Source organism: Salmo salar, chromosome ssa09 (genome assembly GCF_905237065.1).
Source record: "Salmo salar chromosome ssa09, Ssal_v3.1, whole genome shotgun sequence".
Taxonomy (NCBI): Eukaryota; Metazoa; Chordata; class Actinopteri; order Salmoniformes; family Salmonidae; genus Salmo; species Salmo salar.
Window position 1 is genome coordinate 134706999 of NC_059450.1, and position 16668 is coordinate 134723666.

The 16668-nt window shown below is 44.9% G+C and overlaps 1 protein-coding gene across 1 annotated transcript in view; it reads right to left on the bottom strand.

Annotated features, from left to right (window-relative positions):
* LOC106612970 (CXADR-like membrane protein) overlaps positions 1-16668 on the bottom strand; it is an 86318-nt gene that overhangs the window by 3521 nt on the left and 66129 nt on the right. The window contains exons 2-5 of the mRNA XM_014214724.2: positions 6755-6912; positions 3553-3754; positions 1814-1981; positions 330-452 (exon numbers count right to left, since the gene is read on the bottom strand). Of these exons, the coding sequence (XP_014070199.1) occupies positions 330-452; positions 1814-1981; positions 3553-3754; positions 6755-6912 (651 nt within the window). The remainder of the gene's footprint in view (positions 1-329; positions 453-1813; positions 1982-3552; positions 3755-6754; positions 6913-16668) is intronic.

Sequence of the window (16668 nt, forward strand, 5' to 3'; positions counted from 1 at the left end):
GCTATGAATCTAACAAAAAATGCTATCAAACCATTTCTGTTGCTGTGTTAACTTATAAATCATGTCCCCAACATTTCACCCTGTTGTGACCTTAAAATTCTTGTGCCTTTCTGAAATCTATTACTGTGACATTGAAACATTACTGTTTGAGCGAAGTCGATGACCAATGGCCACTGTTTTAACGGTACAGAAACCAGTGTTGTGTTACTGAGGCGCAGGGGAGTGGAGCGAGGAAAAAACAATGTCCAGGTGCTGTTGGAAACTACAGTCATCCATCACCATCATAGCATGGTGTGGTGCGGAGCCGGAGAGCAGCTCTCTCTACTCACACTGCATGGTGACCTCGATGATGCAGTTCTCCTCGCCAACGTCATTGCTGGCAGTGCACTTGTAGACACCTGTACTGTCCTTCGTCAGGTTCCGCAGGGTGACGATCTCTGGATTCTTCAGATCTGTAGGAGAGATAGATAGACTGTGATTTAACAACCTGCTCAACTGAGGAAAGCTGAGAGGACCGGGGTCTGTGGTGCAGTTTGTACATGCATTTCCACTACAATGGTTTCAAGCACTTCTACAGTTAGCATGACCTTGAAGAGCAATTTGATTAACAGCATGTAATAAATCCTTGCAGTGAAGTACTGTACTTCATATCAAAGTCTACTCAGCTCTGATCCTCTCCATTCTTTGATAATCTAGTAACAGATCAGCAGCAAGAAAAATGCATTGTGAGGCTGTATTGAGATGAAATTGTATTGATGAGTGTTGAGCCTAGTTAGACCTGACTCAGGTCTGTTTTGGGCTGACCCTTCCTGTCTGCAATAGCGTGTCAGCTCTGACGTATCACACTCTGTGGGATGGAGTAAGAGGAGAGGAACTCGCAAATGTTGATCTTGGCCTCTGAGAGATTGGGTGTACTCAGACTCAGTGGCTCTGGTGATTGAAGACCACCGGGCTCGTAGACCCTGGGGGAATTTAGGGGGAGTTGAAAGAGTTTGTCTGAGAGAACGATGGAGATTTACGTGGCTAAGAGTCCCTTAGACATCCCTGTCATGACAGCCACGTGATATTACCGTTCACCACCACCAATAAATAATGGGCCACGACGGTGCGTTTTATCGCCTAATGAAAACGAATTAGACTGATCAGATGTTGTATCATGGAGGTCATTAATTCCTAGGCTTTTGGCATGGGCACGTGTCATCACTAATGCGAGTTGAGTGGGGAGAATAGGTGGTAAAACTGAAATGCAATGAAAGTGTGATTTGTGCCTCAAGGGGTAGATGCGCCTAGGATAGGAATAATCAACTAGATTCAGCCACGGGCTGATTTTCTTCTTGAGTGGATGGTCACGGGGTCATAATTAGTAATAATTTGTAGAATGCATAAATGCATAAAATATAATAATTTCAAACCTTGCTTACATTTGAATACAATCACATATATCTCTCTATTATGCGTGGGAGTACTTTTGAACAGATTTTCAAAATTAAAATCATTCAGAGCTGATTTGCTGGTGATTTTACAGTCTTTTATGTCCAAATAAAATCACCCGCGGTACAAATTAGGCTGCCAGTTGGGGAACACTGGCTGAATTGCCGCTATCGGGAAGTTGTTGTGCTATAATGAATCTCCATTACATTTTGGTGTTTCGGAAGCAGACATGAAGTTATTGGTAGGGGATAAAAATGTATTCTGGGAAATACTATCATCAAAATATCATATACTATGTAATGTCCTCCTTAGAGGACCCGTGTTTCACATACACATGGATGAAGTGGGGTGCAGCATGTGTACTTGTGGACAATCTACTTACCTCTCAGTGCCAGTAAGGGGAGGTTCCCAACACTCTTTCCCTTATCCAGCACCCTCTCCCAATTGTATTTGATAGGGTCTGAGCCGTCACTGGATTTGCAGCTCAGTTTAACATCACTGCCCTCCAGCAGCCTGCCGTCCATCCAGCATCGTGGCTTAGAGGGCTTCACTGTAAAAACAACAAAACAGTAGTTATAAAACACTACAAATAACACTATAATACTGTAGCAGCATGTGTAAACGTGAAATAATACTTAAAGATTCTTGAGTGTAACAGTAGCCTGTTTATTTCTCATGGAAGTCAATGCTGGGATTAAGAGTTGTGTTAAAGGCCCCAAACCTAGATCAATAAGTGACTGTGAGTTGGTTTTGAAAGCCTGCAGACAGAGACAGGTCAGGAGAGAGTGCTGTGCTCCTGAGTTCCTGTGGCCTGGGGGTCACTAGATGGCCAGCCCTTCTCTAGCTCTATGGCTGCTTCACAGCAGCTGCTCCAGATCTCCTTATATCTCTCCCTCCCTCCATCCCTCAACCCATCCCTCCAACCCTCCACCCCTTCCTCCTTCCATCCCTCCATCCCTTCCCTCCCAGTCTAACCGGCATGGTGAACATGCTGCTACCACGCTCAGTAAGAGATATAATGAAGGGGCTGAGGAGAGTGCCGGGGATTCTGCAGTACATCTCACAGCTCTGTCAGGGCCAGTTAGACCTATCTATCAGCAACCGGAGCAGCCAGAGCGAGGACACACACACACACACTGACACAGGGGCCCAGACCCAGCCAGCCACCAGCTCCTCTGCCAACCCATTATCTTAATGTTGGGACGGCAAGAGAAAAATGCAAATGTTCATCTCTCAAAATCAAAAGTGTCACTGCAAAGCTGAGGGCAATTAGTAAAAATCTAGATGCTAACTCAATGAAATGTCTTTATGGAGGAGAGGGAGAAAAGAGAGAAAGGATTAGGAGACTGTTCCGTTAAAGTACCAATAACCACCGGTTTAACTAATCTCCCATGATGTTTTAATAAATTGCATGGGAGAATGAGCTCACTTCTCCCGTTGGACTACTTTGTGGTATTGCTGCTCTCCACTTGCCTGTCTGTCCTTCAAAGCTGTTTGTCTATTCAACGATATGCAGAGACACATTTACCACAGAGCCAGTGAAAATTAAGCCATTTAAAACAGATCCACCAAACCTCTGTGTATTGGGGCAATGAAAAAACTAAACAGAACAGATAATAAAACAACAATGGGGTCTGTGCCCCTCTAAAGCAGCCCAACTGGCTTTGTCATCATAGTTATGAAAGCTGAATGACGGCTCAGAACTCTGTATGGTGTTTAATAATTATAAACAGATATAACAAATATTAAATCATCATAAAGAGCTTGTCTGTAGTATATTTGATGACAGAAAACGTATTTTCATATCATGGTAGCAAAATAATTTCCTAATGTTTAACAACTAAATTCTGCATCATCTGTTTCAAGCTGACAAGAGGTCAATCCACAACGTCAGCCATATTTCGACATATATTAGATTGTTACTCCTATGTGCCTCAACAACCATACATCTCAGAGACCCTCGCAAAGGAGAAACAAGGCCAAACAAAAAAATCTAAATCGAATCACTCCATCTGAATCAAATTGAATCATTAGATCAGTCAGCATGTGAGAGGAAATGTGCCCGGGCTAATTCCCTATTGATCAGCGTGTGTGAGAGACAGAGCTGTAGAGCAGACTCACCCAGCACTATGAGGTTAACCTGGCTCCAGTGGTACTTTCCCCCCATCTTGACCTTGCAGTAGTACTCCCCAGAGTCGGTCAGCTGTAGGTCACTGAGGAGCAGGGAGGCGTCTCCTTTCAGGTAGTCCCCGGCGAAAGACAGACGACTGGTCCCGCTGGTCACCTCGTTGGTGTACACCTGACCCCCGAAAAACGTGATGATCTGGGTTGGGGAGAGAGACAATGAGACACACAGAGAGCTGTATGCTGAGAGATATGTAAAGACATCAGCTCTGTATGTGGATTTAGACATACATGGACACTGCTTGCTCATAAAGACACATACACATACAGTATAGACATGTACCCTCTATTTGTCTTTTTCTCTCTCTACCTTGTAAAAACACACACACACACACACACACACACACACACACACACACACACACACACACACACACACACACACACACACACACACACACACACACACACACACACACACACACACACACACACACACACACACACACACACACACACACACACACACACACACACACACACACACACACACACACACACACACAGCAACAACAGCATCAAACACAGCTGTCACAGCAGCCTATTACTCAGGGCAAGTGAGAGCCTGCAGATGGGGACTGCTAAACGCTGGTGCCACAACACATCAGTGCCATCGGAGCTGGGTTTACCTGCTGCGCTCGCAGGTGACGTCTGCCCATTTACACACACACACACACACACACACACACACACACACACACACACACACACACACACACACACACACACACACACACACACACACACACACACACACACACACACACACACACACACACACACACACACACACACACAGAGCCCTGCCACAGGCACTCTGTGACGACCCTGGCACCTGCGCTATGAGATTCAAGTTACTGTGCATTTGCCTATGGGCACACTCCTGCTGTGTTCATCCATTTTGGATGTGGATTGTACAGTATTTGCAGGTGTGTATGTGTTTGTGCTTGTGGCTCTGCACATATGTTTATGAGAGGCGGAATGAGTGGTCTGTCTAATGTGCAATTAAATTGAATACAGCATCCAACATCACCGAGTTCTCAATTTTCCCCTTGTCTGTGGATGGCCTCAGGATGGGCCTATGGGTGTGTAGCACCATTAGCATTAGCATTAGCATACGCATCCCCAGGTCAGCGCCAGTGAACCCTGCCCTTGCTCGGGATTTCTCTCCCCTCTGTGCTCCTGACACATGTAGCCTGTACATTCGGCAACAGAGGCTAAATGTTGACAAGCTGCTCTTTTCCATTTCAACACGACCTTCCAGCAGAAATAAAATAATGATTTATTAATTCCGCTACAGGCACAGTCTCGTTTCTAATAAAATGTTCAGACGTTTCATTTTAATTAATGGTGCCTTCAATGTTATGTCCTCGTTAAATATTCAATGCAATATGCCCAGCCCTTCAGAGGTATCAAAGATATTTGTTTTCCCCTTTCTTCCCTTCTCTCCCTCCTCCCTTCTCTCCCTCCTCCCTTCTCTCCCTCCTCTCCCTCCTCCCTTTTCTTGTGGAACCAAATCTCTCATTGCTAATCAACAGATCAGTGTGTAAATGAATGACTTTCAAAGAAATTAGAAATGTCTTTCATCTGATAAGGCCTGTTGAGATTTCACGGTATTTCATGAAGAAAAAACTGTAACAAATCCAAACAGAAACTGATACTTTAAAATCTTGAGAGCTAGAAGACAAGTCATTACATTACAAGTGTTTTTAGACTCGGGTAGTTGACAAAAGGTACCAAAAAATGTATGTAGCATTGAAGGTCCCCAAGAACACAGTGGCCTCCATCATTCTGAAATGGAAGAAGTTTGGAACCACCAAGGCTCTTCATAGAGCTGCCTGCCCGGCCAAACTGAGCAATCGGGAGAGAAGGGCCTTGGTCAGGGATAGGACCAAGAAACTGATGGTCACTCTAACGGAGCTCCAGAGTTCCTCTGTGGAGATGGCAGAACCTTCCAGAATGACAACCATCTCTGCAACACTCCACCAATCAGGCCTTTATGGTAGAGTGGCCAGATGGAAGCCACTCCTCTGTAAAAGCCACATGACAGCCCGCTTGGCGTTTGTCAAAAGGCACCTAAAGGACACTCAGACCATGAGAAACAAGATTCTCTGGTCTGATGAAACCAAGATTGAACTCTTTGGCCTGAATGCCAAGCGTCACATCTGGAGGAAACCAGGCACCGCTCATCCCCTGGCCCATACCATCCCTACGGTGAAGCATGGTGGTGGCAGCATCATACTGTGGGGATGTTTTTCAGCGGCAGGGACTGGGAAACTAGTCAGGATGGAGTGAAAGATGAACGGAGCAAAGTACAGAGAGATCCTTGATGAAAACATGCTCTAGAGCACTAAGGACCTCATACTGGGGTGAAGGTTCACCTTCCAACAGTACAACGACCCTAATCACACAGCTAAGACAACGCAGGAGTGGCTTCGGGACAAGTCTCTGAATGTCCTTGAGCAGCCTAGCCAGAGCCTGGACTTGAACCCGATTGAACATCTCTGGAGAGGCCTGAAAATACTTGTGCAGCAATGCTCCCCATCCATCCTGACAGAGCTTGAGAGGATCTGCAGAGAATAATGGGAGAAACTTCCCAAATACAGGTGTGCCAAGCTTGCAGTGTCATACCCAAGAAGAATTGAGGCTGTAATCGCTGCCAAAGGTGCTTCAACAAAGTACTGAGTAAAGGGTCTAAACACTTATGTAAATGTGATATTTATTTTTTACATTTGCAAACATTTCTAAAAACCTTTTTTTTCGCTTTGTCATTATGAGTTATTGTGTGTAGATTGATGAGGCAAAAAACCCAGATTTAATCCATTTTAGAATAAGGCTGTAACATAACAAACTGTGCGAGAGTAAGAGTAAACTGTAGGAAGTAGAAAAGGGCTGAGATGGGAAGGAAGCAAATTGGAGGAACATTGTGTTGTATTAGTGTGCCTTTGTAAAAGCTATTAAAATAAATCAGATTGGTTGCAACAAAGAGATTGAGGGGGAGGTATAGAGAAGAGAGAGAGAAAGAAGGAAAGAAAGAGAGAAAATGACAATGAAAGAGGAGAGAGAGAGAGAGAGAGAGAGAGAGAGAGAGAGAGAGAGAGAGAGAGAGAGAGAGAGAGAGAGAGCACAGCTTCCTCACCACTCTCTGCTTGGAGTTGGGCTTCTGCAGTAGCCACTCGATGTCGAGCAACTGCACATTGGATTGCCAGAACTGATGGTGGCACGGCAGGGTGGCGTTGTCTCCGACGACTCTCTTCATTTCTGTCTGGGCGCCGGCCGTCAGCAGGCTCAGTAGCACTGGAGAGAGAGAGAGAGAGAGAGAACAAAGACACTGTCAGACAATTAGAACCAGATACACCACCAGACAGCAGCCATCAGAATTACCCCATCAGAATTACTAGGACATAACACATAAAAGAAACAGAATCAAACAAACAAAACCATCTTAACCACAATGAGACAAAGACTATAACTAGAGTAAATTTCTCCCAAGCCCACCTAGCTGTCAGGTTGTTTGCGTACGACAGGGTCTGAGTTGCACAAGGCTCCGTCAGCTGTGTACGTGGGTCTTGTGGCTCGGACCCTGGCCAGTGGCCAGACTGTCAGGGCCTGCTATGCAGCGGGTGTCGCTGGGCTAATTTATTGGAGGATGCTGGACAGCCCCGCTGGGTTGAGGGGAATTAGACAGAGGCGTCAGGGGGATTTGAAGAGGGATGGAACTCATGGGGGCCGTTGGGTGACCAAGGGGACATACGACTCCCTTCCACTGGTAGACCCAGCACAGGGAAAACAATGCACATGCTTCACAGCCCCATGACGCCTCTGGCTTACTCGCTCAAATGCGATAGATATTTTTGGTGCTTCAGCATTAACCTAACCTGCATATTTCATTTATCCACTGCAGAGAGCCGGCTAAGAGCCTGGCTTCAAAGTGCACTAAATAAAGTTATCAAACGCTTGTTCGGCTGCAGTATGTCCTGGTCATGTAAATATACTCCTTTTTATTACTCAGTTGTGTGTCGCTGATTAGGTGCTGAGTGGTTCAATAAATCACTAAATATACAATGTGGTATACATACTTACACAAACATTGTATTTCCTGTGGACTAGCCCTGAGTATATCGGGGCTTGAGAGATTAAACAGACTGCGACTCATTGAAAGAATGCCTTTGTGCCCTATCACCCTCGAACACATGTTGTCAATGTTCAGTGGATCACCATATGTGGTTAATGCATCAGCCGGAGGCACCTTTCTTCTTATTCAGTGGCCACCCTCTCAGGAACAGCACACGTAAGAGCTGTCAGAGTCAATGAGAATGGTCGCTCGTCTGCCTCATAAAATAGGTGACTTGGTGTAGGGATGTGGTAAAGAGGGCGACATCTTAAAAGTTCTGTCACTTTTACCCTGCCTTCATGTACATATCTACCTGAAATACCTGGTACCTCTACACATTGATCTGATACTGTACTCCCTGTATGTAGCTCCATATTGATCTGATACTGGTACTCCCTGTATGTAGCTCCACATTGATCTGATACTGGTACTCCCTGTATGTAGCTCCACATTGATCTGATACTGGTACTCCCTGTATGTAGCTCCATATTGATCTGATACTGGTACTCCCTGTATGTAGCTCCACATTGATCTGATACTGGTACTCCCTGTATGTAGCTCCACATTGATCTGATACTGGTAAGGCTGTATGTAGCTCCATTCTCGTGTATTTTACTTCTCGTGCTTCTATTTACATTTTGTATTATTATTTTTCAACTCTGCATCGTTGGGAAAGGCTCGTAAGCAAGCATTTCATGGTAAAGTTGTATTCGACAACTATGGCAAATATATTTTATTTGGTACAGGGAGGGAGGTATCATACCTGCAAACCTGTCATTCAGAAGCGGTTGAATGACTCATAGTGATGACATCCTTACTCTGTGAAGTTTGTGTGCAGCTCTTTAAGTTGATTTGACTTTCACATTTCCCTGACGCAATAACCCTGGGCTCCACACCAGTCACTCACATACATCTGAGTCACCACGTTGACCCAACCCCAGATGCCCTCTCTGACTGGCACCCAGCACCACAGGAAAGGAGGCCATATTACAGTACAGCAGGGCCCTCAGTCCGCTCAATACAGCCCTGGTGACAGGACACATTACTGAGGTCCTCCTACTGCTCTCGCTCTCCCCTGCTCTGCTCAAATCATTACTCATCAGAAAAAATGGCCACCTATTTCAAGCCAAGGAGCTCCCAACTCCCCTGAAGGTATCCCCGTTCATGACTTTTTAATGCAGCATTTGCAGAGCCATTCATCTTGTGGGCTCCCCGCAGATATTACTTTGGATGGAAGTCATGGAGGGGAGCCTAGGAGAGAACGATCCAGCCAGCATAGAGGACGATGGGTATCCTCTCAGCATAGCTCATAATCACTTTAAGGAGGAAGGAGGAGGTTGGCTGGAGTGAGTGAGTGAGTGAGTGAGTGAGTGAGTGAGTGAGTGAGTGAGTGAGCGTTGAGTGTTAGGGCCCGGTGATGGTCCGTTGGGAGCCCAGTGCTCGCTGCTGGCCGAGGTCTGTTCAAGCCGTGCTGTCTAGTCAGTGCCCTCACACTTGTCACCACGGGACTGAACCCCCTGCTCTGTGTGCTGGGCCTGATAACAGCTAGTAGGCTCACCTCTCCTCTCCACATCCTGCCCTACTTCCTCCCTTCGCCAGGGGACTCACAGGCTGGGGAGTCGGGTGAGAGAGAGTTTTGCATGGGAGCGATACGAGTAAGACCAATTATTTAAGGCGGTATATGGAAGTTTGTGTGTTGTATGTGCAATTAACTGTGCTGTATATCGCCCACTCCTTCAGCCAACTCTCAACGACCTTCCAACAAGCACACTGAGCCAATACAGACTGTATATGTTTGGAATTAGGCTTCACTTTATCATCTGTCAATAGGTTTACCATATATGAAATTATCTCAATTTCAGCCAACAACATGATAAACAATTCAATGCCTTTGTAATGACACTACAATCAACTTTTACATCCTCAGTTTATGGTCTAGGAGAGGGGATTTTGTGCTGTGGAATAGATAACATTGGGGTCCAAAATAAATCTACCTTGAAGTCGATTTGATCTCAAATTTTTTGGATTGGCTTCATTCACAGTGTGCACAGCTGTGGCGGTTTGGAGCGATGGAAACCATAATTTGTGAGATGCCCAGTATGCGGCATACCAGGGTGTCACAGCATACTATGGTGACTCTGTATAGGAACCTCAGGTAGTCTTTAGTTTATGTCCTTGGCATTCAATGGTCTAATATAGTGGGATATTTCAGCTAACTTTAGTTTAGTTTGTTACTTCGACCGTTTAAAAAAACAATCGCACATTAAACTTGAAAAAGCCGTACATGCACATTAGTAAAATCATGGAGGATAACGCACAATAAAGTCTGGGACTTATTTCCATTGTGGTCCTCTTGAGACAAGATGGCTAGGCAAGATCGAACACAGTTAAACACAGTATGGCACTGAGATAATAAAACATAAAACCAAAGAAGAAGAAGAACGTCTATCTCATCACTGCAGTGACATTGTAGGGTACATTCATATGGGCACAGAAGACATCAAACAGTTTGGTACTTTATTTTTAAGGCAACTCATTCTACTCTGAGGCTCCAGTATACAAGTAAGTACCTTTCCTAGCATTACTTCTGAACCTGTATAAGCACACATTAGCAACACCTGATCTGGTGCTGTGGTTGTGTGCATCCCTAACATGCAGAAAGTATTCAGTCAGATATCTGGACGCAGAACCATAAATTCAAGTGTAAACCAGACACAGATTAATCTGGGACACCCTAGCCTCAACAGGCAGCCAGCTGAGTTCCTAAAAGCAGCTCCTGCCTATGTGAGTACGTGGACTCACCTTCAATACTACCCTGATCAGATTATTCTGGGCTATCTGGAGCGTCCCATTCAGAATCTTAGATAAGCTCCCAAACCAGGAAGTACTAGCGTAGTCAAAATTGCATTGAATTAGGGCAGTGGCTAGCACACTCATGGAGTCCTTATCAAGCAACTTGGACTTTTTAGCCAAAAATGTGGCCCTGGCATTAAGTTTCCCTAGCATTTTAGTGGCCATGCTCACACCACCCAAGCTTCCGTCAATGATACATCCCATGTAGCAAACAGACATTTTAGTAGTCAGCACCTCACCCCCTAACTCCACTCTGATTTCAGAGGACCAACACAATAATTGCCTCAATTTTACCTACGTGCAGAGATAGCTTATTATCTCCAAGCCATTTGCTAATGTTAGTAAGGTCTGTGCTAAGTATGCTCTCCAGAATAGTTCTATTTTATGAGACACCAGAAGTGTAGAGTCACCTGCATAAAGGACAAGATGGCAAGCACAAGCATCTTTCATATCGTTTATGTATAGTAAAAACTGTAGAGGCCCAAGCACTTTCCCCTGCTGAATGCCACATCTTATTAGTTTCGCCTGAGTCAGTGAACCATTAACCTCTAACACTTGCTCCCTACCTAGCAAGTAGAACTTTACCCAGCCTAGAGGGATACTGATTAACACCAGTGCCTCCAGTTTGGAGATTAGGAGACAGTAATTAACTGTATCAAAGGTATCTGTAGGTCAAGCAGTACCATTCCACAAAGATTTCCCTCATCAATCTCTTTCCTGATGAAGTCAGTCAAGTAAAGTAGACATTAATCAGTGGAGTGTTTTTCTAAACACTAGACATTAGACTTTGTTTGTTGACATATTAATACATTTGCTCATGTACAACTCTCTCCAGGATCTTTGATGTTATACTGAGGATAGATAGAGGCCTATAATTCCTATGATCAGACTTTGTCCCCTTCTCATAGAGAGGTATAACTTTAGCTTGTTTCCATGGGAAAGATGCATTGTTCAAGAGAGAGATTAACGATATGCGTAATATAAAGGGCAATTTCCTCAGCAGAATTTCTAACCTTGCAGGAATATTATCCAGGCCTGGGGCTTTGGAGCATTTAAGCTCTGCCAGCATACTGGCTACTTTGGCTGTTGCTACCTTTGCAAAAGAAAAAGAGTTTGGCTGAACCCCTAACTCGGCATAATACTTCTTGACTTGGTTATTTCCATACAAACTAGAACTGGTGGGCAGCTTGCTAACCAGCTTGCTGACAACAGAAGTAAAAAAAAATTACTATGAATACCGGAGACACAGTAAAAAGTCTGAGACATTACCTACTGTCAGGCACAGCAAAATTGTCAAAACATCTTCCATCACGAGCAGACCTCGGTTCAAATACTATTTCAAATATCTCAAATACTTTCACATACAGTACATTCAAAGTAACCTTTCAGATATATTTTACTTGAAAAGACAAGTCCCACTGGGCACACACTGGTTGAATCAATGTTGTTTCCACGTCATTCAATGAAATTAAGGTTTCAAGGCTGGTCATTCAACTGAGACTGCTCTTCTCTGTGTCACGGAGGCTCTCCGCACTGCTAAAGCTAACTCTCTCTCCTCTGCTCTCATCCTTCAAGACCTATCTGCTGCCTTTGATACTGTGAACCATCAGATCCTCCTCTCCACCCTCTCCGAGTTGGGTATCTCCGGTGCGGCTCACTCTTGGATTGCGTCCTACCTGACAGGTCGCTCCTACCAGGTGGCGTGGCGAGAATCCGTCTCCGCACCACGTGCTCTCACCACTGGTGTCCCCCAGGGCTCAGTTCTAGGCCCTCTCCTATTCTCGCTATACACCAAGTCACTTGGCTCTGTCATATCCTCACATGGTCTCTCCTATCATTGCTACGCAGACGACACACAATTAATCTTCTCCTTTCCCCCTTCTGATAACCAGGTGGCGAATCGCATCTCTGCATGTCTGGCAGACATATCAGTGTGGATGACGGATCACCACCTGAAGCTGAACCTCGGCAAGATGGAGTGCTCTTCCTCCCGGGGAAGGACTGCCCTTTCCATGATCTCGCCATCACGGTGGACAACTCCATTGTGTCCTCCTCCCAGAGTGCTAAGAGCCTCGGCGTGACCCTGGACAACACCCTGTCGTTCTCCACTAACATCAAGGCGGTGACCCGATCCTGTAGATTCATGCTATACAACATTCGCAGAGTACGACCCTGCCTTACACAGGAAGCGGCGCAGGTCCTAATCCAGGCACTTGTCATCTCCCATCTGGATTACTGCAACTCCCTGTTGGCGGGGCTCCCTGCCTGTGCCATTAAACCCCTACAACTCATCCAGAACGCCGCAGCCCGTCTGGTGTTCAACCTTCCCAAGTTCTCTCACGTCACCCCGCTCCTCCGCACACTCCACTGGCTTCCAGTTGAAGCTCGCATCTGCTACAAGACCATGGTGCTTGCCTACGGAGCTGTGAGGGGAACGGCACCTCCGAACCTTCAGGCTCTGATCAGGCCCTACACCCAAACAAGGGCACTGCGTTCATCCACCTCTGGCCTGCTGGCCCCCCTACCTCTGCGGTAGCACAGTTCCCGCTCAGCCCAGTCAAAACTGTTCGCTGCTCTGGCACCCCAATGGTGGAACAAGCTCCCTCACGACGCCAGGACAGCGGAGTCAATCACCACCTTCCGTAGACACCTGAAACCCCACCTCTTTAAGGAATACCTGGGATAGGATATAGTAATCCTTCTAACCCCCCCCCCCCAAAAAAGATATAGATGTACTATTGTAAAGTGGTTGTTCCACTGGATATCTTAAGGTGAATGCACCAATTTGTAAGTCGCTCTGGATAAGAGCGTCTGCTAAATTACGTAAATGTAAATGTGAATGTAAACCAACGTGCAATAGATGTTGAATTGATGTCTGTGCCCAGTGGGGTGGTTGCATATTTTTATGTAGTTGGAAATACAATTGCAAAGTATGTTACAGTATTTTAAAATACTTATTTCAAATACTATTTTAACATTTCTGGATTAAATGCATGAGTGTATTTTCTCAGTGTATTTGAAATACAATTTGGTAGACTATTTATTTATTTTTACAAATAACCATTCAAATACTCAAATACAAGTACTTGTTTTGGGCTGTGTATTTGAAAATACTCAAATACACAAAAAAGTATTTTAAATATCAGATACTCAAATACACATGTATTTTATCCCAGGTCTAATCACGAGGCCTCTATGTGTTCACGTATTCTTGACATTCCATAGGGCCATGGGAAATGGTATGTTAAGGAGGCCATCTTAGCTGAGAGCTGTGAGTCAAGGGGGTGTTTCGCGATAAGGTAACTATGTTAATAACTTCTGGCTCTGACGAGACACCCCCCCTCTCCCCTTCTCTAATTTACTCTACTCTCTGGACTGGGATCAACATGGCTGCAAATTGACATTTTTGACAGAGCTCAGTTTTTACCCAAGCAAAGAAAAGAGCTAAAGAAATGTATTATAATGAACAAAAGGGGAGCTGGCAGCAGCATAGGCTTAGAGAGAGACATAGAAACAGAGAGAGAGAGAGAGACAGAGAGAGAGAGAGAGAGAGAGAGAGAGAGAGAAACAGAGAGAGAGAGAGAGAGAGGAAGACAGAGGGACAGAGAGAGTGAGGGAGAGCTGGGGCGACTGTAGTGGAGGAACCAATTTCTATGAAAATGCCCTAGGGGGAGTTGTGCTCCAGTAAATCCACCTCCCCGCAGAATGGTACAGTCTTATTATAGAGCAGCCAGTGGGACGCAGGCAGGCAGCGGCCCCAGATCTTTCACATTGCCCAAAGTCAAGCTCCACATCCCATTCAGCATGTTGGCTTGGCTGGGGCCTCAGCACCGCTAAAGCTCCTGACCTCTGGCTCTCAAAACTGTAGAGATCAGGGGAGGAAAAAGAAGAGAGGGAAAAGAGAAGAGAAAGCCCAATGTCTTGTGTTTAATAAGTCCACTCTGTTCGCCATGGTCAACAGATTCTGGCCACAATGAGCTTGAATCTCACTGTAGCTCTAGGGAAAAGCAGTGGGAAAAGTGGAGGACACAGAACTAACTCCTTTAGAGTTCTATATGTATTTGTCCTTTGTAATAAGAGTGCATCTGTGTGTGAACAGTATGTGGGTGCTTGTGTGTGTGTGCTGCATGCTTTATGTGAACATATGCTGTCTCAGAAATGCACTTCCATACTCCTCTATCTGCATAATGGGAAAACAAGACCTATCTCATGCTGACGGTAAATCAAGGCCTCTGTGCAGACATGCGAAGTAGAATATAGCAGTCGTGGGTCATACAGAGTTTCAAATTGCATAGGAGTTACCAGCTGATCCACACAAGGAGAGAGGACTGCAGCATTCATCTCTCAGCACAGCCACTCTATACTAAAGTTTTATCTTGCTCCACTGACAGGCTCCTCTGGCAAGAGAAGAAAACAGAGGGAGCGGACAGGGAGAATTACTCAGAGAACAATGGGCTGGGACATAGAGAAATGCCTCCCGGGTTACCAGGTGCACTGAATTTGGCTTTTCTCCATGGTATGACTAATATGTGTGAAATGCATCAGAAGCAACTGATGACACATTCAAATGATGGAAAACGCCGAAATAGTCACAGGACACAACCAATGTTTCCTCAAAAATTGTTTGGCTCTGAGCATATTTTAGGTCAGCTGAGCACAAACTTGAGCGTTATGACAATTCTGTGCATCTTCCAACGTGCGTTTACTGTGAACACTGAGGCTGTACCCGCTTTAAGTTAGTTTTAACAGTGACCATGTCGGCTACTGTGGCTATTTGATCATAATGTAGCCATAACATTTCAACATGGAAATACAGTAGTTGTTCGATAATTCTGTAACAGCTGTCGTCAGAATGAGACCAAAGCATAGCGTGGAAAGTGTTCATGATGTTTATTTTCACCAAAAACACAAAAACAAAAATACCAAAAAATGAAACGTACGCACATAGTTCTGTCAGGTACAGATACGAAACTGAAGACAACTAACCACAAAACACAGGTGGAAAAAGGCTGCCTAAGTATGATTCCCTATCAGAGACAACGATCGACAGCTGCTTCTGATTGGGAACCACACTCGGCCAAAACAAAGAAATAGACAACATAGAATGCCCACCCCACATCACACCCTGGCCTAACCACATAGAGAAATAAAACGTCTCTCTAAGGTCAGGGCGTGACACATTCAGCCTACAGTAGCATCGAATGTGTGGAGTTCAATGTAGGCCTACATTCCATGAGACTTTTGAAACATGCAGGGCTTGACATGAACCTGTTTATCCACTTGTCATTCAGTGAAGGAGGTGACTGGAAATGTTGTGTTGTTTGATGCAATAAATTACTTCACAAAATAAAATGCATTATTATTTCCATGCCATTATTACAGAGAATCAGACAAATTATGCTACCCTCTGCCTATTGGCTACTTAGCTTATTCAAGCCTGTCTCAAAATACAACACTGCCCCTTTAAGACAAAAAACCTGACTCACTTTTTAAAGATGTCTAGAAATGTATACGTTTTGTGCTCCTGTAGGAAGCAATCACTCCCCTATTGCTGACTACAAATGATATGTAACTGGGCTAATAACTCACTAACTAGCAAAGGATTTGATCTCAAAACAAGCACATCTACTCATGCTGTAAGCAGTCCAGTTCAAAGTAAATGGCACATATAGTCTATGGTCTATTTGCATATAGACCTACTGCAGGGCTGATTGTTTATGCCGCACCGGTCTGTGTAGAGTACTGGCTGAGTAGTGCATGTCAATGCAATAGAATTCTACTCCGATGAGTTCTGCCTACAACAAAAATCTCTTGCATAGTTAGTTTTGTTATGTTGCATTGAAATTGGATAATATTGCATTGATTCAATCACAATTGCCACAGTAAAGAGAAACGTTGATAGTGTTAACAGGGAAAACTCTAGAACAGTGGTCACCACCCGAGTCAAGATCACTATGTGTCACGACTTCCGCCGAAGTCGGCTCCTCTCCTTGTTCGTTCGGCGATCGACGTCACCGGCTTTCTAGCCATCGCCGCTCCATTTTTCATATATCCATTTGTCTTGTCTTGTTTCCATACACACCTGG